The sequence below is a fragment of the Archocentrus centrarchus genome, chromosome 6 (genome assembly GCF_007364275.1).
Source record: "Archocentrus centrarchus isolate MPI-CPG fArcCen1 chromosome 6, fArcCen1, whole genome shotgun sequence".
Taxonomy (NCBI): Eukaryota; Metazoa; Chordata; class Actinopteri; order Cichliformes; family Cichlidae; genus Archocentrus; species Archocentrus centrarchus.
The window spans coordinates 32,237,583-32,265,486 of NC_044351.1; the positions used below are offsets into that span (position 1 = coordinate 32,237,583).

The 27,904-nt window shown below is 41.1% G+C and overlaps 1 protein-coding gene across 1 annotated transcript; it reads right to left on the reverse strand.

The window, feature by feature from the left end:
- Positions 1-619: 619 nt before the first annotated feature.
- Positions 620-26,076, reverse strand: nrn1la (neuritin 1-like a). The gene is given in 3 exon segments (XM_030732392.1): positions 620-1,555; positions 17,942-18,092; positions 26,016-26,076. Coding segments are annotated over 3 exon segments (513 nt in total). The 3' UTR covers positions 620-1,254.
- Positions 26,077-27,904: the final 1,828 nt, after the last annotated feature.

The window sequence follows — 27,904 nt, forward strand, 5'->3', positions numbered from 1 at the left end:
GATTATGTTTTGTGCATCTACACATCTTAGCATAACACTTTAAAGTCGACCTGGCTTTGATTTATTTTTTGTGCAGAAGGAAAAAGTAAACTTGCAACCTGAAGCCTCTTGTGTAAAACATACTCGCTGCGAGACAAGTGGATTCAATCTTCAGCTAGGCAGAACTGTGTGTTTTCCAGCTGTGCTTATGTCTCTCGCTCTCTATCTGCCTCTAATCTGATAATATATCTGATCCTGGGCCAGACAGAAACAACTGTTACCTGCAGCCACTTAGAATAATAAGCAGCTCGAGAAGGCCTGCAGGGCCAAAACTACAACTCCTGAAGCATGAAATCCACTTGGCATGCGAGCGGGCTGTGATTCTGACTGGAGAACATATTGGTCCCATACTGTAGGGCTCCGATGCAGGATGCCAAGGAGGAGCCCCGGAGGACTTCGTAACTGGGCAAGCACCAAATAAAAACGACTCCAGCACACCCTGACTTCAATTAAACTTCAGCTCAGGATTCATGTCGCTGCTGCACCCGCAGCAGACACTGCAATGCATTTTCTATAAGCATTATTCAAAATTAGTTAGCTTCACTTACAGTAAGTGTAATTTATGACTCCAATTACTTTGTAGTCTGAAAGACTAATTTCAGAACATTAGAACTACATCATCATCATTATATTTTAATGACTAATATCCAGCACTGCATTTAGTAAATAAGAAGTGCGTGTTGTTCATCCTGTAAATCCCGCTGAAAAGTGGGTTTAACAGTAACTAGTTGTGGCATCTGGTCTTTTCATCATTTTATCTTCAAGTTTATCAAACAAGTCTTTGTTATTACATTTCTCATATTAATCTCTCATCTTATTGCATTCGAGAAGACAGGACTCGCCCTGGAACCATCACATGCAAGCTCACATACTAACTAGATTTAGAAGGATACGGGATAAAGACGGATGACGCGAGGCTGCAGTATGCATCTGCTCAACTATGTATGTGTTTGCAGGGCTTGTGTATCTCTGGGTGAATTTTGTGAGTGTTTCCAAAAGAGACTCTAATTAATAGGCAGGGAATATGCATGAAACAGCACAGGCAATTTAGAGATATATTATCAAAAAGACTGTCGAGCCTCTGAACATGCAGTTAGAAATATTCTACCCCTAGCAGAGCAGAGGAAGAAACGGTGAAAAGTCTATGGAATTGTGGAGGGGAAAAGTACATAAAGTTTATATCTATTCACACTAGTCCCATTTCTTTGGGGGTAGTTATATCCAAAACAACAACAGCAGCAGCAGAGGAGACAGTAGAAGGGGATAGTGGAGGCGGCCTGCCACATGATAGGCTCTCCCTCTTAGTGACTCCTGGTTGATCTCTTCTTGGTTGGGTGAGCCGTTAGGGGACACTGAGGCCGCTGGTTGGCTGTTACGGTTAGAGCACATGTCATAAAGGTTTCCGGAAAACTGCATCTTCTTAGATTCCTGGCGGAGAGACTCCCAGACAGCTGCCGCTTCCTCCGGACAGCCGGCCATCGCCACGTTAGCGCAATCGTGGAACGCGTCCCACGACCTGCAGAGAGGAGTGAGAGCAGGAGGGAGAGAGATCTGACTGTTTGGTCAAATCACATGTTAATATTTCAGCATGCACCAAAAAAAATACAGCAGGTTTGCATTGAAAATATGGTAAAAATCTAAACTGATACAAACTATGGGACTAGATACTGGATTTTAGCAGAACGTGGTAGCTTCATGTGCAAACTTAATTACAAGAACAAGCAATTATTAAAACATTGCTTTGTAGAGCAGCTGATGTGTTGTTTATCTTTTAGACTCTGTGGTTCAGACTAAACTTGGTTTTCATTTTCCACTTTAATAACTGCAGATTTTTAATGCAATGTGACTGTAGTTCATAATCTGTTAGTTCATCATGTCCAGACTGTTTTGAACCTAATATGTTAACTATCAAACTGATTATTATGACAGCTTGTGCAGACATTCATGGTGCCCAGAGGATGAATCCCCTGATCACTCCTTGCATGCTCTTAAGAGATTAAAGTTTTCCATATTTAAGTGAAAAATCAGCAGGATTCATGTAGGACGCATTTTTCTTGTCACCTTGTGGTCTTGACTGAAACATCTCAAACACTTTTGTAGGAACATTCGTGATCTCCTCAGAGTGAACTGCAGTGAACCTGTGACTTTGAATGTTTGTTTTTTTACTAAATACTTGCAAAAATAGTGAGATTTCCATCAATCTCTCTTTGTGTTTAGTCCTAGTTAGCAAATGTTATTTTACCAACTATGTTGTGACCGTATGAGTGGCATCAGAATATCTGCTTCTGCCTGAGTTTCCTTGTCAAAGGACTTTGAGAACAGTTTTATTTTACTTTTTAAACTGGGGGCAGAAGTTTCCGACCTGGAGTCGACTCAAACATCGGTGCAGAATCACCGGCATCCTTTAGAAACTTACAAACTAGTCTTATGTTGCTAACCAGAAGCACACACACACACACACACACACGGACTCGGTACGAGGAGTGTTTCATGGCTTTCAAACCAAGGTTATCCTCAAAATATTGTTATTTTACCTGAAGACCCTTCTCCTTTGTTCCCTGTTTCCATACTTGTACATGAAATAGACTTATTTAAACTCCAGGAAATATGTGACTTTTTTCCCCATTCAAGTTTGATATTCACACTTCCTGTGAATGTGTCTTCTCCTCATTGGCTTCTTTTTTCAATTGACTTGCATCTAAATCAGTTACACCTTAAGTATAAGTATATTAATTGACATTATTATTCTGAGTCATGCGTATTCAAATGATGTGAATGATTTTAAGCAGGCAGTTCTGATAAAGAGTGACTGAGAGTGATGCATTCATCCTTTCACCGAGGAAATCAAATTCAGTCCGTTTGCTCGCTCCCTTGACTTCCTTCGTTAGTTGCCAAGAGACCATCTGCTGATCTTCGATGCTCTGAGAGCAAAGGTCGTCCTTTGGGTTAGACTGAAATGTGGAAAAACCTTCATTAGAGTGGAGAAGGTAAATGTGTGTTTGTTGAATCACTGCTGTGGTACCCATCAGTGAAAGCTAAAAAAAAAAAAAAAGAGGAAGGAAAACTTAAAATGAGAGGTAGGTGAGGAAAAAGTCACATTAATCTTTCACAGAGATGTTGGGTTAAAAAATATTTTGCAGTGAAACACAACATTAAACCTTCAAGCTCCACATCCGCGGCGGGTCTATTTGACTGTAATTGGCTGCTAATTCTCCCTCTCATCACCGGCTGTGTTGGCTAAACTGTCTCTGAGGAGAGTTAACTACACGAAGCGAGGCGGAGAGTTGGTGGAAAAAGTGGAAGCAGATGACTGTTCAAAATCTGCCACAGAAGCCCTCAAAAACACAAAAGTTTTCATAATTAACACCGGGAAAACACCATGCGGCACTCTCAACTTTCAGAAGAGAAGAGCTACATTCGCACCCGTTACCGTGCGGTCGGACAGCACATACACCGTGTGGTGTATGTTATTTAGCTGCTGGATGTATCCCTGCTGACTGGGTTTGTCGTATTTGAACAGATATCATTTAATCTCCTTCCAATCAGAGCAAAAACTTCACACTAATTATAACAACAGAAATATCTACACTTTAATACAATAACAGAAGTGGTGATTCTGATGTTTTGCCCACGGACTGAACAAAATGAGGTGATCTGTGTTGGCTGGTGTCAGTATAGGACACACACGTCACGCTTCAGTTCATTGAGGTTTGCGGGCAGATCTTTTAAGGTCCTGCCAAAGCACTTCGGTCGGTTTGAGATCGGGACTTCGTCGTGAACCTGGCAGCACCGTGATTCTGCAAGCTATCAACAGAATGGCACACCCACCATTCTGCTGCACACTGGTGGGTGTGTTTGTCCGTTGACCCAATTTGAGCCAAGCTTTAGCTGTAGGAAAATTCAACTGTAATTCACCTGTTTGTGGGAGGAGTTCATTTCTCCAGGTATTCTATCTTCCTCCCGCACTCCAAAGACATACATGGAGTAGGTTTATTGGCAACTGTAAATTGCCCACAGCTGTGAATGTGAGCATGAATGGCTGTCTGTCTCTCTGTGTTAGCCCTGCGACAGGCTGGCGACCCCGCCTCTCGCCCTATGACAGCTGGGATATGCTCCACACGCAGCCACACTCCTTTCTCTGCTTGTTTTTCAGGCAGTGAGAAAATGACCCTCATCAAGTGAGCTGTGTTTGCAGTGGGCAAAGGACAGGAACTATACTGGTGTCAGTGAAAATATGTGGCCCCATTTAAAATGAAGAATCGATGTAAATTGAGAGGTGACTCGAATCAAAGTGAAGTCTTTGCTGGCTCTTAACTTTCTACAAAATGTCAGCACAGTTCATTTAGCCATATGCTTTATGACTTTTTTCACGCTGCAGGAAAACACTACTGAGTCCAGCTGCTTTAAAGTGGCCGCTAAAGGAATTGATCGACCAAATCTAATTCAGACAAATACGATAAATCATAATGAGATAGGAAGCTCTCTTTTGTTGCAGCCCTGAAGGCTTTCATCGTTATTAATCTTGTGAAATGTAGTTGTAAATTTCACCGTGAAGCAAAAGTCGCACAGCTCTAAACACAGTAACATCATTTTCTCATTCTGGATGACTTTTCTTACTCTGTCTGGACCCCGGATGTGAGTTTGAGGACATTTGCTACAAAGATGCCAACGCACGTGCACACGCAAACAGACATGGACACAGACACACACACACATTTTCTAACTTCCTCTGGCAGATTCCTGCACACTTCTGCCTTCTTTGCTGTCACACACAAATATAATTTCTTTAGGCCCGTCTTCACAGAGAAAGGACCACACATGCATGATTTCACACATTCATCTTTATATAATTAAAGTACCCATCATGACTGCAGGCCTTGCCTCCCTTAATGACTCTGCGTGTGTGTGTGTGTGTGCGTGTGTGTGTGTTGGCTTTTAGCCAGGACTTAAGTGGACCACTTCTGAGGAAAACGGCTGCAGTAGGAGGACAACAGCTTACCTGCTGCTGTGGGAGGAACAGCTGATGGAGGGGGTTGGAAAGGGCAGCATCTGGCTATCATTTGTGTATATGTGGGGAAAATATATCTGTGCAGGAGCGTGTCTACAAGATAGCAAGAGACAGACAAAGTCAGAAAGAGAAAGAGAGGGCATCCTGTGCAGCAGTGCAGCATTTTTGTGTGCGGGTGTCAGCTTGTTGTGTCTTTCTGCAGATTTTTGTGGACGTAAGAGTGCGGGTCTCTGCGCACAGTCACAGGTGGTGCAGAGACAGCACAAACGCAGCGAGGACACTGACAGACAAGCAGCTGCTTTCACAATAATAAAACCTCCTGAGAGTTCGTCTGTTCTGCTGTTAGCATGCTGCTGCTGACATCCGAAAATTCTCCAAACACCCATTCTGAGTTTATTTATTTTTGTTGGTTTTTCTTTTCTGTTTTGACCATCTGGGTGTTCACTAAGTTTCGTGGCTCTCTGTCACAGGTAACAATTACTGAAATGTGGGGAAGGAGCATATAACACACTGTCAAAACAATGTTTGTTCAGGAGATCTGAGGAGACGAAACAGTGCTAGAGAGGAGAACGAAGAGGAGTCTGAAATATTAGAGAACAGAAGGTAAAGTGTGTTTGACTCTAGTGAGACCGTTTGTACCCTAAAAGCATTAAATCTGGGTAGAATTAGAGCAGTTTTATTCTCTGGGGGGTCAGTAACCTACATAGACTCATGTGATATGCAAATTGAGGATTACAGGATGGTGTTACAGCTGTCATATTGATAATTATAAATAATTAAAAAACTAACTGACACTTTTCTAATTAAAGTTGCAGTCCTTACATCAACTTACAGTTGATTTTAAATCAGTCAATATGTGATTGAAGTGCAGACTTTCAGCTTTAATTTAGTGGGTTTTTACAAAAATGTTGCATTAACAATCCCAGAGGCTCGAAAGTAATCGGACAACCGGCTTCATGGCCAGGTGAGGCCAGGTGAGGCCCGTTCCTTCTTTGTTTCATGACAAATGAAGCAGACAAAACATTTGAAGTTGATTCAAAGTGTCAAAATTCAATTTTATATTTTCTCATTGCAATTTTAAATATGAGGCCCAAAGAGATGTCACGTGACATTGGGCTTAAAAAAAAAAAATAAAATAAAGCTATCAGAGAGGAAGTGGCCAAATCAACAATCACTCTTAAAATGAAGGAACACACTGACCAGCTCAGCAACACCGAACAACCTGAAAGACACTTCACAACATCTCATCAAGTCAAGAACACTTTAGGAGGACGAGGGTTTCATTGCAGAGGTCTACAATCAAGAGACGCCTTCGTGAATGTAAATGCAGAGGGTTTACAACAAGATACAAACCACTGGTTACACTCAAGAAGAAGAAGGCAGGATAAGACCCAGTCGCAGAACATGTAAAAATTCAGTGGACAGATGAAAGTAAGAGTAACTCATACCAAGAAAAAAGAATGGAAACAGCCCATGATCCAAAGCATAATCACATTGTCTGTCAAACATGGCTGACAATGTTTTGGCACGGGCAAGTATGGCTGCCAGTGGAAATGGGTCACCAGTGTTTACTGGTGATGTGACTGCACAGGCCTATACTCTCTGCTCAGACTGGGCCGAATGCTGCAAAACTAATCTGACAGCACTTCACTTTGCAAATGGATAACGAACCAAAGCGCACTGTAAAAGCAACCCAAGAATTTCTCAAGATAAACGAATGAGCTAATCTTCAATGACCAAGTCAGCCACCTGGTCTCAACCCAACAGAGCATGCTTTTCAATTATTATACATAAAACTGGAGGCAGAAAGACCCACAAACAAGCAGCAACTAAAGGCAGCTGCCGGAAAGGCCTGACTGAGCATTTCATGGGCGGAAGCACAGCGTCTAACGATGTCCATGAACTTCTTAATCTACTTCTACAATGTTTAATAGATTTATGCAGCAATCGACCCACTGGTGAGGCAAGGATTCTGGAAAGCTTTGAGGCATCGTTTATGACCCCAGGAATTCATGTTCGTTAACAGTATAGGCTTTGGTTTTATTGTAATTTTTCACTTCTAATCACTCACATGGTGTTTTTGTAGTAAACCATGGCTAGCAGACCTAGAATAGGAGCAGTTAAATGCAGAAACCTTGAGGCAGTTTCCTAAAGTGATAAGGAAAACAGCTCAAATGATGGAGATGTGTTAGGCTAACTTCTTTTTGTACTAAATGACTGAAACCATAAAATTAGAACACAAAGGAAACTGTCACTATCATAAACACAAACAGAGACATTTTTAAATATTCCTGTATGAAATATTTTTGACGCTAACATGGATGGATGGATAACATACATGCTGCATCTGAAATAACTGCAATAGGTCAGTGTTGGCCCAACAACATCAGCCAATCCCCTCCGCACTTTGCCTCAGGTAAAACAGCTCAATAGCTCACAGAGGTTTCACACCCTGACCCTGGCGATGGTAATGACTCACACCTCTTTTTACGACTTTAATAGTGGGTCAGTGACCCTCAGCCCCCACTAAGGGTTAAAGACCAGGGAACGAGTTGTTTGCCTCTTCAATGAGATGCATCTTCATGAACCAAAAAGAAATTCAACTGCCTTGTTTTCAAGCCTTTGAGACTACCATGAGCTTGATCACTGGCAGTTGGTTCATATCGGTAGGGTTTTAAAAATAATATAAAATAGATGTAAAAAAAGATTTTGTCTACATCACTGGGTGTGCAGGTCTTTTCAAGCATCCTGCAGAAATTGAGGAAAGCAGTGTGGTTATTGGGTCTGAAGCTGCTGTTTGAAAGGTAAAAATTAAATAATAATAACAATAAATAAAAATAACTGCTGCAGCTTCTCTGCTTCACCGAGTTAATCAAAAACAGGCAAATGAATGAAAAATAATTCAGCTGTTTCTGAGGAGGGGTTTGGCAACGATTTCATATTAAAACCATCACACTTCACCTTCACTGGCCTTCATCAGGTTGATGCGCTTCAGGAAGGCTTCCTTCACCTTGATGAAAAGAAAAAGAAATCTTTTTTTCTCTTTGCACAAGGCACGATCTATATTTTACAAATGCGATACTCAAACAACTATTTTTATGCGTGTTACGTTGCCTAACATATAGAACTGATGAGCAGCAGAGGGTTTCATACATCTGCGGTGGTGCTTTTTAATATTTGGCAGGATTTTATGTGAAAATGAAAAAGTAAAGCATCAAAGCCTCCCTTCTTGTCACATTAAATGACTTCTAAATCTCTGCGATAACCAGTAAGAGATGCTGAACTTGGGAATATTATGGCCTCTTTGTTTGGCAGCAGTTTCAATCCTAACTGCTGCATCCCAAATGAGCTGTAGAGCTGAAAGTGACTTTAAACTAAGGCAGGAATAGCAACAGAGAGCACTGCGATGAGATGCAATGAAAGCATGAATGGCCTTATCTAAATCTGTAGAGAATAGAAATATAAAAGCAAATAGAAAGGTTGCAGTGAAAGAGGAGAGGGTTTTCTGATAACACCCGTTTTAGGGATCGGCAGACTCCTGCTTTTGTTTGTGTAACTTTAACCAAGGAAACATTGTTGCATTTTTACCTCGCTGCTTTTCATACTTCACAAATCCTTCAGCTAAAAGGGAGAACCAGGAGTTCTCTAAGCGTTGTGCTAAATGCGCGTCCTATCATTCAACTGCTCTTACGATACCTAGGTTTTAATGTCTGGCATTGTGATATCTTTTAAACATATATGGAGTTTGTACAATTCTGACAAGCTTGAAAGTCAATATTCGGTATGACCACCTTTATTCTTCAACACAGTTTCATTTTCTTTGGTAGCTTTCATGTCATTTCTTCAAGCAGTCTTCAGGAACAGTTCTCCAGGCTTCTTGAAGGACATTCAAAGCTCTTCTTTGGATGTCGCTGCCTTTTCTTTCTCTGTCAATCTGATCCCACATTCCTTGATGGTGAGGTCCACGCCCTGGGGAGGCCAATCCATGACTGATCGTGTTCCACTGTATATTTTATATCCAGGTATGCTTTTACTGCATTGGCAGTGTGTTTGGGATCACTGTCATGCTAAAAAGAAGCTTTTGCCACTCATATGGTTTCCCAATGGTGCTGAATGGTGGATTAAACTCTTCTCTGTGTTCATGATTCTGTCAATTTTGACAAGATTCCCAACACCACTGACTGAAATCCTCAGACTTTTTTCCTGTTTCCCTTCCTTTAGAATGGCTTCTTGACAGCCACCTTTCCACTGACATCATTACTGATGAGGCTTGGGCGAACAGTCGATGGATCAACTGAAGGACCACATGTATCTTTCAGGTCCTCTGTCAGGTCTTTGCTGGATTTTCTTTTTTCTTGTTTCATAAAGACACGATACTTTTGCTGTAGATAGTTTTTTAGGCCTGCCACTTCTTTTTCTGTCTTCCACTTGTCCAGTTTTCTCTTTTTTCTTTGGGGACACACTGCACAGCATGTCAAGATATGCCAGGTTTTCAGCTGATAAGTCTTTGGGAATCACCTTGTTGGTGCAAAAATAACATCTTATTCCTGTCAAACTGTGTTATCTTCAGTATTTTTCAAATATTCAACTAAAATGGAAACAAATTATGAGTTTTGCCACAAGCTGCTGGTAACAAAGTGCCTAAAGATGCAACTTAAAATTGGTTCTTTGTTATGTATAAACACAACACTGGTTCACCACTTGACTCAGGTCAATATTTAGAAATGAGGGGTGGCTCAAGATTTTTGCACAGCACTGTCTATATATTTTTCTCTGGAGCTTGAAAAAACACATATCCTTTTTGACTCCCATGGATGGATTCATACCTAATCTATATAGACAATTCCATAGCAGAAATGAAGAGTAACTGAAGCACCTCAAAAGTGAGATTTTTTCCATTTTTTGAAGTACTTCAATTACCTTTGCAACTGTACTTTCTCCAAAGATAACATTCTGCAGGAGGAATAAACGAAGCCTTGATCTATTCAGCCTTAAGGTACTCAAATTAAAACACATTTAGTCTAAAAATACGGGGACGTGCTGGCCTGGGCTCAAGGTCTACGTTCGCTAAAGTCCACAAATTCACAAGTTCACAATGGCATGAATCACACTTGGTTGAGTCATTAATAAAATTTCCATTGGTAATATTCTACAATACAGCCTGCAGTCATAAATGTCACAGGATCCCTTTTCATGAAAAGCTACCATATTTGATTGGAAAAAAAGATTTAAATACACTGTCAGGAGATGTGGGCGGCTCAGCCGTGTGGTGGTTAGCTCTGTCAGATCTGATGGTTATTGCATTTTTTTTACACTCAGCTATGAAGCCTGATGCTACAGATGTTGATACTCTTCCTCAAAGCAGGTGCAAAGGGTATATGACCTACAGTAGAGTAGAAATTACAATGGGAAATTGTAATAGAAAATATAATCTTTAGCATCAGATTATAACCATTAATAAAAATATTAGTGAAAAGGTAGGAACCATATAAAGTAAAGCGATGCCTATTATTCATGTTTTCCCTTCAAAGCTTTGTCAAAAGGTTACTGTTTAATTCTACTGAGACTAAATTCTCAGGATATTTACCCCCAAACATTTCCTTTTCACCTCACCTACTCTTGATCCACGCTGAATGATTGCAACTGCAAAATGCCTATTGTGAATATGAGGAATAAAAGCAGCACTGTACTCCTGGGAGAACCCTGACAATGGAGCAGCCTTGGCCTAGATGCAAATCATAGCCTCTCTTTCAGACTGCACTGTAGCATGCATGCGTATGTGTGTGTGTGTGTGTGTGTGTGTGCATTTTTGAAAACATGTGCGGTGTTGAGCGTGCACGTGATTGCGTATCTTCAGAGAGGCGCAATCTCCTCATTAGGTGGCTCTGATAGAAGTGCTAAAGCCATGTTCCTGAGTGCAGAGAAGGAGCAGAGTGGAAGGTGGTGAGAGAAGGCAAGAAGGAGGAAGGGAAAGTGAGAGAGAAAAAAAGAGGAGGAAGAAAGAAGAGGGGGGGGTGAGAGAAGTAGAAATAGAGAGTGAAAAATAAGAGAAAGGAGGAGTGAGGTGAGGACACAGAGAGGGAGAGTTGGGGGGAAGTGTGTATGTGGACAAGAGGATTTTGTGTTTGTGTGAGCGCTTGTGTGCCTGCATTAGGCAACAGTCACACTAAGGTGGCTGGGTTGCAGGATTAGTAGTTTAATTGGTACCTTAAGGAATAGAAGAGACTTAACAACAGTGGAGTGGTATCAGGGGTGGGCTGCAGGGCTGTGGTGACACACACACACACACACACACACACACAAAATTATCATTCTCATTGTGAGAAGTTTCTCCTGAATCATTCCCTTAACCCCATTTTAATCAGACGTTGCTATTAACACAAACTCTGTCTTTGAATTTGTGAAAATAAGAATGCTTAATTTAAAAAGTAAGAGCACACGCCTGAAAGTGATAGATAGAATAGATAGAATGCCTTTATTGTCATTATACAGGATGTACAATGAGATTGGAGATTGGAGATTGGATGCAGAGCAGAAGTGGATTAAAATAAGGAAGGGAAGAAATGTGAAAGGGAAGAATGAAGGAACAAAGTGAAAAAGCAGAAAGGTAAGAGTGTAAAGCCATGCTGGATGTTCTGTGAAGCTGTACTTAAGGTGCCACAATACCTAATCAGAACTGCTGATCAGAAACCTTTTTCCTCCACCACCTTCTCACGACAGAATCCAGGTCTGCAGCCGACCATTTCTGTAACTTTCCAAAACCGACAATCTGACACTCTCGCCTGCTTCATCCTTTGATTGGCCAGCTGCCTGGGGTTGAAAAAAGGGGCTACGTGCTGCTGTCTTCCAGGGGCAACTGCATGGAGCTGTGCACTGTTAATCCACAGATGCCATTAGGACAATTGTCTTTTCACTGTGTCTTCGAAGCAGTTTATAACAAACATTCACACTTTTACCTTTCAGCACATCGAGATCTGGCCCTTGTGGGGCTTTGAGCAAGCTAGTGCATAAACAGGTAAACATTACATGTAAACGGAAATGTCTTCACAATATTCCCGTTAGCATTTCTGTGGAGTTCAGGTCAGGTGAGTTGGCTGGCCAGAAAAGTAATAACATGGTCAGCATTGAGCACTGTGGGTAGGTGCTGCAGGAAAAGAAAACTGGCATCTCCCTAAAGCCTGTCAGCAGAAGCGCTCTCCTGGTAGACGCTGTGTCGACCAACCAGCACCAACACCAGCAGATGACACGGCACCCCGAATCGTCACAGACTGCAGAAACTTCACACTGGGCTTCAGACACCTTCAATTCTGCACCTCTCCGCTCTTCCTCCACTCTAGGACCATGATGTCCAAATGAAATGCAAAATTTACTGAAAAAAGGTCTTTGGACCACAGAGCAACAGTGCAGTTCTTTTTCTCCTTAGCCCGGGGAAGATGCTTCTGATGTCGTCTCTGCTTCAGGACTGGTTTGACATCAGGAATGTGACAGTTGGAGCTTCTGTGCATGGTGCCTCCTGATGCACCAACACCCGCCTCAGTCCACTTCCTGTGAAGCTTGGGACTCAACTTTTCCAGTCATCGCCGTTGCTTGTGCATCTTTCCCTACGTTGCTACTTTCCATTAACATACAGTACCAGTCAAAAGTTTGGACACACTCTCCCATTAATATATGAATATTCATATGAATGTAACAGTTTAAACAACCAGCTTTTCAGCCTTCTGTAGCTTTAGGCTGGTTTATGGTCACCATATTGGTTATGTGCCAGACTCGGTTCAGTCTCCTCCTGAACAACAAGCGTTGCCACTCAGAAAAAAAAACTAGAAGTTGAAACAGAACTCAGTGAGTTTTCTCCAGAAATTTTCATCTTTTCAAGATGTTGCGGCATCCCCCTCTGCATAATCGACTGCCACAACTGTACACTCGTCTCTTCAACCCAGTTATGGTGTAACACTCCGGGTTACAAGAATTGGGTGCCAGGAGTTGTGACATCACTTTTGAGATCACTTTTTTAAATGCATCAGTAATTAATAAAGTTTGCACTCTCACAAGAGCAATGGTGTTTAGTATGTCAGCACTTACTACTTACTGTAGCACTAAATATGAAGTAGAGATGAAGATGGTGATAACAGCTTCAGACAACAGGCCTGTTAGTGTGAGCTAAAATAAGATCATGTAGAAGAGAAGATTTAAATTTCTGTGTTTCAGCAGTCAAACCAGTAAATACAAACTATAACATGAGACAATGGCGAACTTAAATATCGGCTGATCAAAGCAACTCAAACCAACAACAACACATCGTCTAAATACAAAGAAACAAAACCAAGAGATTTCACAGCACTCACATCCAGAAATAACTGAACGCTTTGCTCAAGAGTAGTGCCACTTTCTCAGACACATCTTTTGCTCTTTTGCTGTTAGGTGACCTCAGCGTCCAGCAAACAGCCCAGCACACGATCAAGTAATTTAACAGCGCTGGACATGCACAAGTTAAATAAATGTGTGCCCTATAAATGGAGCTAATGTACTTTCAACAAATTTTTAAACCAACACAAATACAATTAAAGATTGTGTTCCCATGTGTTTGTGTGTATCTGTAACGCTGTTGTTCTCCAGCCAAACATAATAATCAAAGCAGCTCTCAAGACATCGCCTTGTTGTTTTTTTAGTGCACAGGTGTGAATCATGTTCATGCACAAATACTGCACGACTGCAGGATGTGTAGATGCAAGTCACATCCTCTGGGCAGCACGGGCATCTGCCCCTCCAACCAATAGCTGATATTTGATTAAATACATGATGGTGAACCTCATGGTTGTGCTACAGGAAAGCTCAGGGAACACCAGCAACAAAGGGATTCATCCTCTGGGGGACCATGGATATCTGATTACATCCCACCCAATAGTTATTCAGATATTTTCAGTTTGAGTTTGGATCTCTGTCATCCCCAAAGCCAAAAGATGTAATGTGAAGGCAAATGGTTTGTTTAACCACAAACTGTAGTAATGCTAGAGCAAAATTATCAATGAGAAGAATGATTCTCCAACAAGAGGCTCACACATACACACAGTTACACACTGTCACAAATGTGTCTCGCACAAAAGTAAAACTTTCCCTACAATTTTTCCTGAGTCTCACGCAGGATGCTGAGCAACATTTTCCTGTGAATTCAATAAGTACTCAAAGCTGTGAGTGTGTATGGAGCATGCATGGTGTCTTTATTTGCAAAAGCCAAGTGAAAGAGAAGAACGGGTCATGTATCCTATTACAGTTTGTTAAATGTCTGCTTAACCTGCGTACTACTCTGCAATGCATCTATTGTGTAACTCCCACTTTGACCTCCTTGGGTGGGTTTGGATGAACCTCTGTGCACTTAACTGTGATGATTCTGGGAGTGCAGTATAATTATTTTGCATCTGTACAAAGCCGACAGAAACTCTGCTCTCAAATCAGTAGTCCTGTTCTAAGACCCTTCTAAGACATCTTCTTCCTGGAGACAACTTTTGTGAAAGATGGATGAGAGAGGTATGTATAAATAGAGCGGTGAGCGGAGATGGCAGAAGGAGAGGGACGAATAATGGATGGATATCGGATGTAGAGAAATGAAGTGATCACAGGAGGAAAAGAGAGGAGGAGAGAAGAGAAGTGAGAAATGTTGCGCATGTTTAATTAGTGCCATTAGGCTTCCAGCTGAAACAATGAGAGGCTAAAAAGAGCGTTACAGAGTGAAGACATGCTGGAAGGAGGGAGGAGGCAGCAGTCTTTGTATTTAAAGCCAACCTGAAATAAAAATTAAATCAGTATATTTAATTCAATTCAGTTGTATTCTATTCTATTTATATTGCGCCAAATCACAACAAACAGTCGCCTCAAGGCGCTTTGTATTGTGGGTAAAGACCCTACAATAATACAGAGAAAACCCAACAGTCAAAACAACCCCCTATGAGCAGCACTTGGTGACAGTGGGAAGACAGTGGAAAAAACTCCCTTTTAACAGGAAGAAACCTCCAGCACAACCAGGCTCAGGGAGGGGGGGTCATCTGCTGGGACCGGTTGAGGCTGATGGGAGAGAGACAGGACAAAAGACATGCTGTGGATGAGAGCCAGAGATTAATAATAACTAAATGCAGAGTGGGGTATAAACAGAGTCAAAAGAGGTGAATAAAAAGAAACAGTCAGTGCATCATGGGAACCCCCCAGCAGCCTAGGCCTATAGCAGCATAACTAAGGGGTGGTTCAGGGTCACCTGATCCAGCCCTAACTATAAGCTTGATCATAAAGGAAAGTTTTAAGCCTAATCTTAAAAATAGAGAGGGTGTCTGTCTCCTGAATCCAAGCTGGGAGCTGGTTCCACAGAAGAGGGGCCTGAAAGCTGAAGGCTCTGCCTCCCATTCTACTCTTAAGTATCCTAGGAACCACAAGTAAGCCAGCAGTCTGAGAGTGAAGTGCTCTGTTGGGGTGATACGGGACTATGAGGTCTTTGAGATCAGATGGGGCCTGATTATTCAAGACCTTGTAGGTGAGGAGAAGGATTTTAACTTCTATTCTAGATTTAACAGGGAGCCAATGAAGAGAAGCCAATATGGGAGAAGATAAATCTTTGATCTGTCTTTCTTTGGACTTGTATTGCCAACATGGACTTTTAGATAAAATTGTTATTAACAGCCAGTCGTTTTCTGTTGTTTATTCCAGTTTCAGGTCACTGGAGCAGCAGTCTAAACAGAGATGCCCACATCTCCCTCTCCCTAAAACACATGTTGGGTAAACTCTCATGTAACCTTGAGTATACTGGTGATAGTAAAGACAACTTCAGATGAATAATGTGGAGGTTGTTTCCAGAATCCCTGGTCTGGGTAAGGCTTCTTGAGTTCTTATTGTTATGGAAATAAAATTGTTAATTTAATTTGTTAAACTAACAATTTTAACTAATTAAAGTTTAGTTCATTTTTAACACTTTTACAGTTTTGTCTGCTGGTACTGCTGTGTTGCGACAGCTAGAAATCTGCTGATGTACACAAATTTAAAATTAACAAAAATTAGCAAAACAGAGGAAGTATTTGGATGTTTTAATAAAGGTAAATTAGCAACACTGCAGTGTTACTCCATTAAAATGTCCCCACCTAAGCATTATAAACTAAATTTAATTTAAGTAACTAACGCATAGTAGAAAAATTTACACAAAGTTGACTGAAAGATTACAACTGATCTCACTGAATTGTTAATTAATTAAGTTAATTGGTAAACCTACATCTGAGAGGCTCAGACTGTTGAGGGCAATATTACAGTAACGGTGTTATTGTGGAGTTAGCATTAACAAGCTAGGCTGACCAGACTGGAAATAGGTAGATGGTTGGCCTAGCTTGGTACTTCACACATTTTGTGTTACAAACATAAGAGCTTGATACATTTTCCCAGATATTCAGTGTTACAAAGATGTCTTAACTACAACTATGCAACAATATGGGCTTGTTAAAAAATGAGGTGGAGGTGGGGAACACCGTGTTATCAACGAGCGTAGCTTATATGATATATATACACTCATAGGTTAAAAAGTTGTAGCCTCGTGGGTGCAGCAGAGCATCACTGTCAAATTATCATATATATAAAACAAAACAGTGAACAAGATAAACATGCTGGAATCGATTTCACCTCCATTATCATCATCTTTGTATCTGTTTAAATAAGAGGTTCAATATCCCTCTCATATAACCCAAGTCGGTTAAATCACATTTGCAGTCCTGCGGTGTTGACTCGTCAAAGACCAGCACGAAGGGAATCCTCCGCGGCAAATGAAAATTTCGTTTGCAACAGGGGAGGAAGAAATCGAGGAAATATGAACAGTTTTAATGTGTGCTTTGTGCTCCAGCAGCTTCAGTATGCTGCTGCTGATAACACAAAACACAATGAAGTCCATGGTGTGCAAAGCCCTGTTGATGGCTTATCACAAACAGCATAAATAGCATTATTGCTGGATATATGCTGGACTGGGATATAAAGAAAACAGCTACATTAAACATGCTGTCAGTGAAGATAATGAGGTAAAAATCACCTGCTGAGTCTATCTAATTATTATGTGATATGATTACTACATTTTGTCATTATGTCCCTCTTCTTAATGATTTATTTAGTGGAAAGTAGGCTAGCACAATGCATTATGGGGACTGTAGGACCCAGAAATATTTTACCTTCATGCACACTAGGAACTGAAAGTCTGAATATTTTTTTACTGTAATGTAATAATTTGACATCTTCCTTTCAGGTGTCCCAACTTAAAGGTTTCATACAAAGAATTGGTGGATGTGTAGTGGATATTGTGAAATATACTATAAAAGTAGCTAATATTTCCAACCATGCTCTCACTTACAAATTAATTAAACAGTGAAAAGTGCAAATTTAAAGGATGCAACTCCTTCTAAGTAAAGTACAACTGCATTCAATGAATTAACCTCATCTTATTCTACCTCACAGTTACTGTAAAACTCTTTGCTGGCAGTTATTAGTAAGTATTAATCCGTGTCATAACATACTAATGTTCAAAGTCAAGACAAAAGACCAGTGAGAAGTTAAGAGAGCCAAGCCTTCAGTCGGTGGCTCTGTACTAATCTTTGGCCTCTCTGTACCTCATCAATGTCAGACAGCAGACTGCTTTGGTGGAACGGCAACATGCTTATCTAAACTTTGCGTGCTATTTCCAGCTCTGAGAATGTAATTCTGACCCGACAGAGCTTCTGCCTTCGATTTCTGAACTCACTCTCTTATACACCTGGATACTCACTAACACTAAACTAACTGCTCCAAGGGTTTGAATACTGAAAGTCAGCTGACTTCTTGTTTAACCAAGGGACACTGATTGTGCTTAATTTGGCCTCGTGCACGTGTGTGACTGCAGTGAATGACCTGCAGATGGAGTGGATCTCGTGCGTGTCCTCCTCCTTGCGGGCGTTGTCCGTCAGACTGTCGCCCAGAGCCATCAGACACTCGGCGAACCCCTTGTAGATGGAGTGACACCTTCTGGCTGAGGCTGCAGCCAGTGGACATGGACTCAACACTGGAAAACACACACAAACACGGGAAATTCAAGTCACATGTAAAACAGATCAATCTGAGCTGAAATCCGACTGCAGCAGTTTCTTGTTGATCCAGATTATAGGAAGCATGTCTATGAAGCCGTTTATTTCACTAATTGGACTGAAGGGTTGAGTCTTATCTACAGGCCTGCCTACAGGCCGCTGCGGGCCCAACTTCGATCTTTTCCCCCCTCAATCATTGAGGGTTTAAAGCCCACTGCTGATCTATAGCTTACATGTTTCGACAAGTCAAGGCTCGGTGACCAGGAAATGGAGGAGAAAAGCCCCGTCAGACTTGTTTTTATTCTCAGCAACAACCTACACCAATCACGTTTAAATGCTGCCAATACTTACACTAATGAAAGCTCACAAACAATTTTCATTCAAAAAATAAAACAGGAAACACTTCAAATTCCATCCGAATCATCACCCATATCCCAAATTTGTTCAGCAACTTGAAGTCTAGTGTTATTCCCACTGATTTGTGTTTCCAGCTCTGGAGAGCAGCCAACAAATAGATGCCATCTTTTTTTCATCTTTTGTTAGCTATTTGATAAAAAAAATGACAATATGCAGGTGAGACAGATGCAATCAGGCAGGTTGTTTTAAGTCCACAAGCAGAAATAACAACTTCTATATAAACACCTATATTTGTATATACAAGCAGCTGCTGCCTTAGATTCAGCAACAGCTGCTTTTTAGTTCCCATAATAAGAAATTTGGGAACAAACAGATGAAGTCAGTCTGAATGAATGAAGTCAAACAAAATGAGATTTCAGTCTCCGTTTCAGTGAACACAAATTCTTATTTATTCCTTCACCTAAATTAAACCAGACATCCTTCTGATTTTTGCTTTCCTGTTCATCACAACTTTAAAGAAACAAAGCATAACACAGTAGTATTACAGTCACAGTCAATTAGTCAAGTTGCTGTTTACAGCTGCGCCTGTCCAGAATGATCTCAGACTTTTTCACCCAGCAGCACCGAAGGTTTATACAGTCACCAGGATTTAAAGGAGGCTCAGGATCAAAATATGATCACAGTCGCCTCTTTTCTTCCTTCCTCTAAAGTAACAGCATCAAAAGTATTTTTGCAGAACCTGAGTTGACTTTTGACCCTTTTAGACACATTTTGGGGTGTTTTTTTGTAATGACCAAAAGTGGGACCTTTGACCACCAAATACTAATTAGTTAATTATTGAGTCCAAGACTAATATCAAGGTGCTCAAAAAGATGTTGAGACGATGAGAGAGAAGCTGCTGAACTGTCAGAATTTGCTTCAGCTTGCTGATTTGATGCAAAATCCATTAAACATATTTCCAAATAGGTGCACGGTGCAAAGAAACATGAAAACAAAAATTCTGCACATCACATCACAATCATTACTGAGAGCCACACAATACTTACATTGTTAATTACTGGAACCAACTTGGCCCAACTAACTCTCCTCAACTGCCATTTGAAATCATAGATTGCATATAAAAACCAATTCATGCTTGCCTTGGCTAATAAGCTTGATCAGCTTGCAGGTCACTGTGATACAACATTTTTTTAATAGTGAAAAACAGGTTTAAAGTAAAAACAAATCTTACTGGGGAAACTGAACAGCAGCATTTTTAGAGTTTCTTTAACACAACCAAACACTGTTCACAAAAGAGCACCCGCCTGTCACTCAAAGCGCCCACACCCTTAATAATGCATAAGTTATATAAAAATTCACCCCCCCCTGCAATCAGCTCCTGAGGCTGAAACCGGATTTTGTACCAGGCTGTAAACATGTTTATTTCTGTTGTGTTCTGTGGAGACTGACTTTTGCTCTGCCCTCAAAAAAACGTATTTTTGGGGGATTTTACATGTTGGCTTAATTTTTCAGCCCCAGATTGGCTACTTATAACTGACTTAAGGTCATTCACTGTAGCAAAAAGCTGCTTGTTTAAAACGATCATACAGTATGTAGAGGTGTTTCTGTCAGCATCTGTGGCGGTCTTCTTCAAATCTTGAGGTAAATACCAAACTACTCACCTGCTTAAAGTGCTGCCTCGTCTACCAGCTACTCTAATGCTGTCTGTCATGCATTTGGCACCGGACTGTACTTTTTTTAAAAAACAATGATAGAAATACTGACAAAAAAGCAATAAGCCCAACAGAGAAAAAACAGATTTTCTCTCCTTGTCCTCTTTCACATATTCAAAGTCACTTCCTCCTTTCTTCAAATCAGAACCGATTTTGAAGCTTGAAATTTAAAACGTGAATGTGGAATATGCTAACAGCAGAAATACAAATAACCTTTCAGAAAAAGACACAAACAGGAGCAACAGCCATAAATCTGTCAGGTGTCGAGCAGCTTAAGCAGCATCATGTCAGCTGTCAGCACGGATTGTCGGGACACAACAAGCGAGACGAACTGTTTGCTGTCACTTCTGAGTAGCTGTAATAATGGGGGGGGCACGCATGACGGGGGAGGAATGTGACTGTTTGTATTGGAAAGCCAGTTTCTGGAGTCAGAAAGTGCTTAGATACACACCTAAATGTGTCGGTGAATTTAAGTTAAATTACATTTTCTAATGTTATATTTTGACGTGAATACTTAAGTCAAAATAGGAAAATCAAGACATTTGTTTATTCATAAAGTTGTTACATTTGTTTCCAACACACAGAGTGAAATCAAAAACTTAAGAGCCCATTCAGAAATCTGCTTCTTGTTTGTTTATGAAAATTTTATTTCTCCGAGGATTTAAAAAACTGCCACTAAAGTACAAATGCGCAAACATTTAAAATAATAATTAAAAACTGATAAGTGTTGGGGTCTTGTGCTGGTATTTACTGAGGCTTGACATGGCAGAGGACTAAGCTTTCATGTGCGCACTGCACACAACGAGAGCTTTTTCAGGACCAAGTGTTTGATTCTGATGATCCTTTCTCATCTTTCAAGCAGCAGCAAATGAATATGAATCAGAGGCCCGGGAAGACTTTGGGGACTGGAGAAGTGTCATGAAAGCAAAAGAAGGAATTATTTCATCACAGGCTTTTAACTTTTTGTCACTTTTAATTCTAATCTCAACATTTCAGGCTCGATTCCAGAAAACAAACCAATCAGCTCTTTATCGGATGGAGAATGGGGATTTCACCTTCCTGAGCCTGGAAAAAAAAATCTATCCTCCAGAGCATATGTCTTCATAATACTTACTTGTCTTCCCAATTATACAGATGGAATATGCAATAAATGTTGTAGGTTTACATAACATGTTTTTTTGTGGTGTTAAAAGTACAATTTTGCACCTCCCACAAGCTGCAGGCAGGTGGTAGGGAAAGTAGAATTGTGATGTCATGGACCAGGAAATATTATAAATTTGGTTAAATGTTGCAAGATTTGCACAGCATGCTTTAGTATTTTTATTTTGCAGTGCATAAGTAACCACTAGGGGAAAGTGACAGCAAGGCTGAGGCAGAGTCATATATGAAGCAAAGAAACTGCAGAGGACAAGCATACACACACACACACGCACACACACACACTTTGAGCTGTGTTTTTATGGATGAATTAATGTGAGAACAGTGAATAGATCAATAATCAATCAAATTGGCATTCATCCATGGGTCTGGTCACAGGGGGCAGCAGCCTAAGCAGAGAAGCCCAGACCTCCCTCTCCCCAGCCACGTCCCCCTGAGGAGATATAATCTCTCCAGCTCCTCCCGGTTGGACGTGCCTGGAACACCTCACCTAGAAGGCACTCGGAGCAGATGCACGAACCACCTCAGCTGGCTCCTTTTGATGTGGAGGGGTAGCAGCTCCACTCTGAGACCCTCCAGAATGATCAGACTCCTCAGCCTATAAGCTAAGGATCGCTATTGCCCAGCCACCCTTTGGAAGAAGCACATTTCCACTGCTTATGTCTCCGATCTTTCAGTCACTAACCACAGCTCGTGACCATAGTTGAGGGTAGGAATGCAGATTGACTGTTAAATTGACAGCTTCATTTTCATGCCCTTCAACAAAACAGACCAGTACAGCGTCTGCTTCACTCTCCCCTCAAACACGGCCAGAAGATACTTAAACTGCTCGACTTGGGGCACCGACTTGTCTCTGACCCTGATTGGGCACGCCACCCTCTTCCAGCTGAGAACAATGCATTATTCAACCACAGTCATGGAGAAGACTGCTGACTTGACAGCTGTCCAAACGATGATCACCAACATGCTCCACAAGGAGGGCAGGCCACAGATGATCAGTGCTGAAAAAGGTTGCTCTTCAAGGAGTGCTGTCTTGAAGCATATTATTGGAAGGTTGACTGCATGGAAAAAATTGTGGTAGAAATAGATGACTCAAGAACTGGGACTGAGCGGACTGAGGCGAGTGTCACCACGCACAGATGTCTTCAGGAAAAAGAGCTGCAGCGCTCACATTCTTAACATCGAGCCACTCCTGAACCACAACATCAGAAGCAGCTTACCTGGGCCAAGGAGAAAAAGAAGTGCATTGTTCCTCAGCGGCCTACAAAGTTTTCTTTTCAGAAGAAAGTAAACTTTGCATTTCATTTGAACATCAAGGTCCTCGAGTGTGGAGGAAGAGTGGAGAGACACAAAATCCAAGGTGTTTGAAGTCCGGTGTGAAGTTTCCACAGCCTTTGTTGATTCGTGGTGCTGTGTCATCTGCTGGTGTTGGCGGTGGTTGGTCCACTGTGTTTTATTGAGTCCAAGTCAACACAGTGTCTACCAGGAGAGCACTGCTGCTGACAAGCTTTATGGAGACACCAATTTCCTTTTCCAGCAGGACTTTGCACCTACCCACAGCCCCAAAACTACTATCAGATGGTTTCCTGACCATGCTATTACCGTGCTTGATTGGCCAGCTAAGTCGCCTGACCCGAACCCCACAGAGAACCCATGGAACATTGTGAAGAGGAAGAAACACTTGACTCAAAACTACAGATGAACTGAAGGCTCCTATCAAAGCAACCTGGACTTTATTAACTCCCTTTGACTGATGTTTTAAAAAAAGAACAGGTTGAGTGAAAATAGTACTGTTCTGACTGAAATGGTGCTGTTAGGACAGGCGTGCCATTCTGGATCAGTTCAGGTGAAAAAAAGAGCCTCCCTAACAGAAATCAGCCAACATGAGCAGACTGTGAGAGTGGTCATTAATTTGCAGTTGAGTGTGGTTATCTTCTTGCACCTTTCCTCATTAGTCACTCTTTCATTCTTGATTTTTTCAAAAATACAGATAGTCGTAAGTATGTCCCAGATACATTGCTTCACCTGGGGGGAGTGACAGGTAATCAATAGAACACCTGACGTGTGTCTGGAAAAACCGAGTCACCTGTCACTTCACCTCACAGCTGAGAGGTGACAGGTCGAAACAGAAAACAAACATGTCTGACTGACACAGAGATTTCAGATTTATTTTTGTTTGTGGCGTTTTCTTACCTCCACCTTCTGTCTCCTCGCTGGTGATGAAGAAGGTGAAAACAAGAGGAGGTGCAAGAAAATGTTTTGGCAGATTCTTTCTTTTGCCATCTGCTGCTTATTCCTGTCTTTCTTTTTTCTTTTTCTTTTTTTATTCATCTCCCTGCTCTTTCATCTCGAAGCTCCTATCCTGTGACGGGCCATGCACGCCAATGACTTGCTGCTTATTGAATTACAATGTTTGAATAGTTATCAGTGCATATGCATGAGATATTGTTTTTTTTTAAACAGGATTTACATCTTATATAAAAAAAAATCCTTACTGTGTATGTACTAGATATACAGTATGTCTACAGGTTTTCACCTGTGGTGCACACATACTATGGTCACACCATATTAAAGACTGGACACCATGTAGGTCTATAATACTGAGTAACTTTGCAGGTCTGGTTCTTGGGGACACAGTAGTAAAGTTAATGCTGACCTGCAGTCATTGGTTGTGTCAAAACAAAAGAAAAGAAAAGGGAAATGTAGATTTTTTTTTTTGACCCACAGGTGAAGCAATTCTACACCTTTTTGGTCAGCGTGACCCTTCATCATGTTGGGTCGTGATTTTAGGGGTCCCCGTGTTCCTTTTTGGCCAAAATGAAATGGAAATGGATTCAATCCTGTTTAAAACTCAATTAAATCCAAAGTTTCCAAAAAACGACTGGGCTGAGCAGGATCCAGTGCAGGCTGTTTATTAGACATATTGGTTACACAAAACACAGACAAAGACCAGGATGTTACTGACATTAGCAGAATTAAGACAAGAATACACACACACACACACACACACACACACACACACACACACACACACACACACACACACACACACACACACACACACACACACACACACACACACACACACAAAGAGGGAGAAGGAAGAAAAAAGGAAAGGAAAGAGAGAAACAAAGAGACAGGAAGAGAAGAGAGACGAAGAGGTCCAAACTCTGTGCAATCCCCACTTAGATAGAATTTATACCCACACTAATTCATGTTACACCAACACAGGTGGGTCTGCAGAACTAAATTTCAGGTCATAAAATAACCTAAAAAATAACAAAGGTGATACAATGTCATGCGAACCAAAATGTGCCCAGATGAGACTGAGGCCGTAAACATAAATGAGAGTGAATGTAACAGGCCTCAGTTTTATCCTGCTAATCTACAGCATACAGTGTGCATTAACCCAGTGTATATGACTACTATCACTGTCAATAAATTATATAAAAATAATACTGTAAATACTAATATCAAAGTAATAAAAAATTCCCAACAATCAGTCCAAATGATTGATCTTATCAAAATTGTGGCAATCCCTGTTTTAATAGGTAGTTGTTCAAGTTCTTGCCCATCAGACCAGCCGTCACTGATGACAGCTGATCTGATGTTATAGTGAAAACTTTGTTGCCATTGTTAAATGCAGCCACGTGCACTCTGAATGCGCACGCAGTGACTCGGGAATCTCGGCCACAGTGACTTCCTGCTCTGTTCCATGTTAACAGTTCACCCTGCCAAATACCCCTGGGTGTGTATTCACATAACAGTTCGGATTTTCTCATCAGCAGGAGGCAGAAGTCCAAATATGTGGATAGATACATGCATAATATGTTAAACATTCATACTTTACTATACAGAATATGTTACCGACATTATGACGCGATTCACAAAGAGATCATCGTGAGACAGAAGAGGCATGTAGCAATTTAAAATATTAGAAATTTAGGAAACCAGCAGTGCAGGGAAAAAAAAAAAAAGAAAGTCAGACATGATGCCAAGAAAACACACACAGACCAATCCAGAGTAAACATGCAATTATGGTCCTGGGATAAATACAAACAAATAATGTGTTCTCAGAAGATGAAACCAAAAACCTGAAAAAGCAGAAGCAGCTATCAGTGAAACTATGATAATAGGGCAGTCCACAAAAACTTTCTTGACTTTAAGATCCTTAAAGATTTAAAGCTGCGGTACAGCCGTCATGTTTTTGGCATAATCAGACAAAGAAAAAATCCATAATAACCTTTGAGCATATTGTAATTCAGAGGAGGAATTAGACTCCCTCCTCTGGGCTTTGCGTTCAGGCTTTAGAAAATCTTTCCTGTAACATGTCTTTATAGGCCAATATGGATCCGTCAGTTCAGTTTAGTATTGACTAATTTTTCTGTGTATGAAGCTTTTTGCATATTCCCATGCTCATCTTATGAGGAGGCTTTATAAAGGAGAGGGCAGACCCATCAGAGGAGAGGTTTTTATTTTGAAAATGTGCATTTGGTTCCCCTAAATTTCTGCCTACTGAAGCTACTGAAGCTGGCTGGAAAGATATGGACCTCTCCACATATCCAGTGTTGCTGGACAATATTTGATTGGAACAGAAAATTAGGTAGAAATGTAAGGCTGCTAAAAATGTCTCCAACATTGTGCAGGGCCTCAATAAAGACTGTGCTTAAATACATAAATGCAAAGAGCATTTCTAAAGCTAAAATATGCAGAGGAAACTCAGGACAGGTGACATAAAAAGCTGAGACAGTATTACAAAACGTTAGCTCATCCCAGAGGAGCCTCGCGGTGACTTGAGACAGCCATCTCTCCTGAAGAGTGAGATCATTCTGGAGCTGATGGTGACCGAGCTAAAACGGCCCTCTTCAAGGGTGCGACGGGCACAGATGCATCATGTCATGATTAGTGTACAAGACGGCGAAGGTAACACCGCTGAAGAGTGTGACTCTCCCAGAAGAGGCTTGTCGTGACAGGTAAAAGTCAAGAGAGGAGCCACGGCTGGAGCCTGGCAGGTGAACAGGAGAAGCTAATTGGGTCAGACACTGCATCACCACAACTCCTCCCCACCTCCCTAGAGACTGACTGTTTAATATTTAATAAACCAGAACTTCTCACATTCCCGTTTTCTTTTTGTGTTTGTGTGTTTTTTGTTTTGCTTTGTTTTTCCAAGGAGCCCTATTGATTTCAGGCCTGGTTGTTCACCAAGTTTGAAGATCATTGGCTTCATTCATCTCCATCAAGTTTTAATGAAGATCTGAGGAGGAAAAAAAAACAGCTGGAGCAGGAGAAAAGATGAGTGTGTGAGAGACAAAAGGAGACAATTGGGGAAGAGGAATGACCAATAAAGGAGCACGAGGTAAAAAAGAAGAGGAGCTGCCAGAGGACATGCAGGAAGAGACTGATTTTCTTTAACAATGGGTGTAATACTATGACCATATTTTTTTTTTTAAAGTTCTATTTAAAGATGTGACTGAGCACCCAGCTGTTGTTTTGATAAATGTTTGGGAGCTTTTTTTTTTTTTACCTGCACCACAAAGCTAAAGAGATCAGCATGTACAAAACCATCACCCACTGACCAATCAAATAATTCATGTGAAAATATTCACATGTAAGACTGTCAGTAGTTTTTAGAGGTGTTCTAAAATGATGTCCCTGATGACCCTGAAGCAACTTTATTCTATGCTTATTGTCCCCTTGGCTGCAAGCATTTTTACATCTTGACCTTATGTAAGATTTTTAACTAATCCCATTTACAAGAATTACGTAATCATGACGTTTGAGCACTCAAAGAAAGCGCTTAGAGCGCTCTCACGAGTAGACATGTGCTCTATAAGTGCCAGTCCATGTTGTTAACAGCACTGGGCTTGAAGCTGGAAGAATAAGGCTAAAACTGTCCAACATGTCAAGAGAATAGACTGTTTATATTTAAGCAATGCCTTAATTTAATTTTAATTACTGTCCCATCTTGATTCTGTGGTCAGATGACTTAACGATGGGGCACTCGCAGCTTTCCTTTCCTTATTAGTCATGCTTTCTTTCTTTTTCAGAATTTTTCAGCATGCAAAGTTTTTCAGTGCCCACCCTTACATACTGTACAGCACTTGTTCTAACACACACACTCACACACACACTGTCTTGGCTGCAGCAGCTGTATTTGGTGTGCACTGTGTGTAAAACGTATCTGGCTGTTTCTATGTGCGAGCAGACCTGTCCACGTCTGTGACTGCAGACTCCTGCTGCAAACAGCTGTTTTTCAGAATCAGTGTTTGACCTACCAAGTTGATCACGCTTAGCGAGATTCCCAAGGAAAGGGTAGCTGAATCCAGAAAAGGAAAAGCCATCCTAGGAATGTTGCCCAGGCCAGTCAAATCCCTGGGTAGTCGTTTTCAGACTTAGCCCGGCATAGTGCTCTGCTTCCAGTAGACATTTCCATGTATGTGACTGGTCATACACTGCAAACACTGCATCTTTTATGTGAACACGCTCGCAGCTAGATTGGAAAAAAAAACCAAATTATTGCAACAATGTGTATACATAGGAATTATATCTAATTCAACCATTTT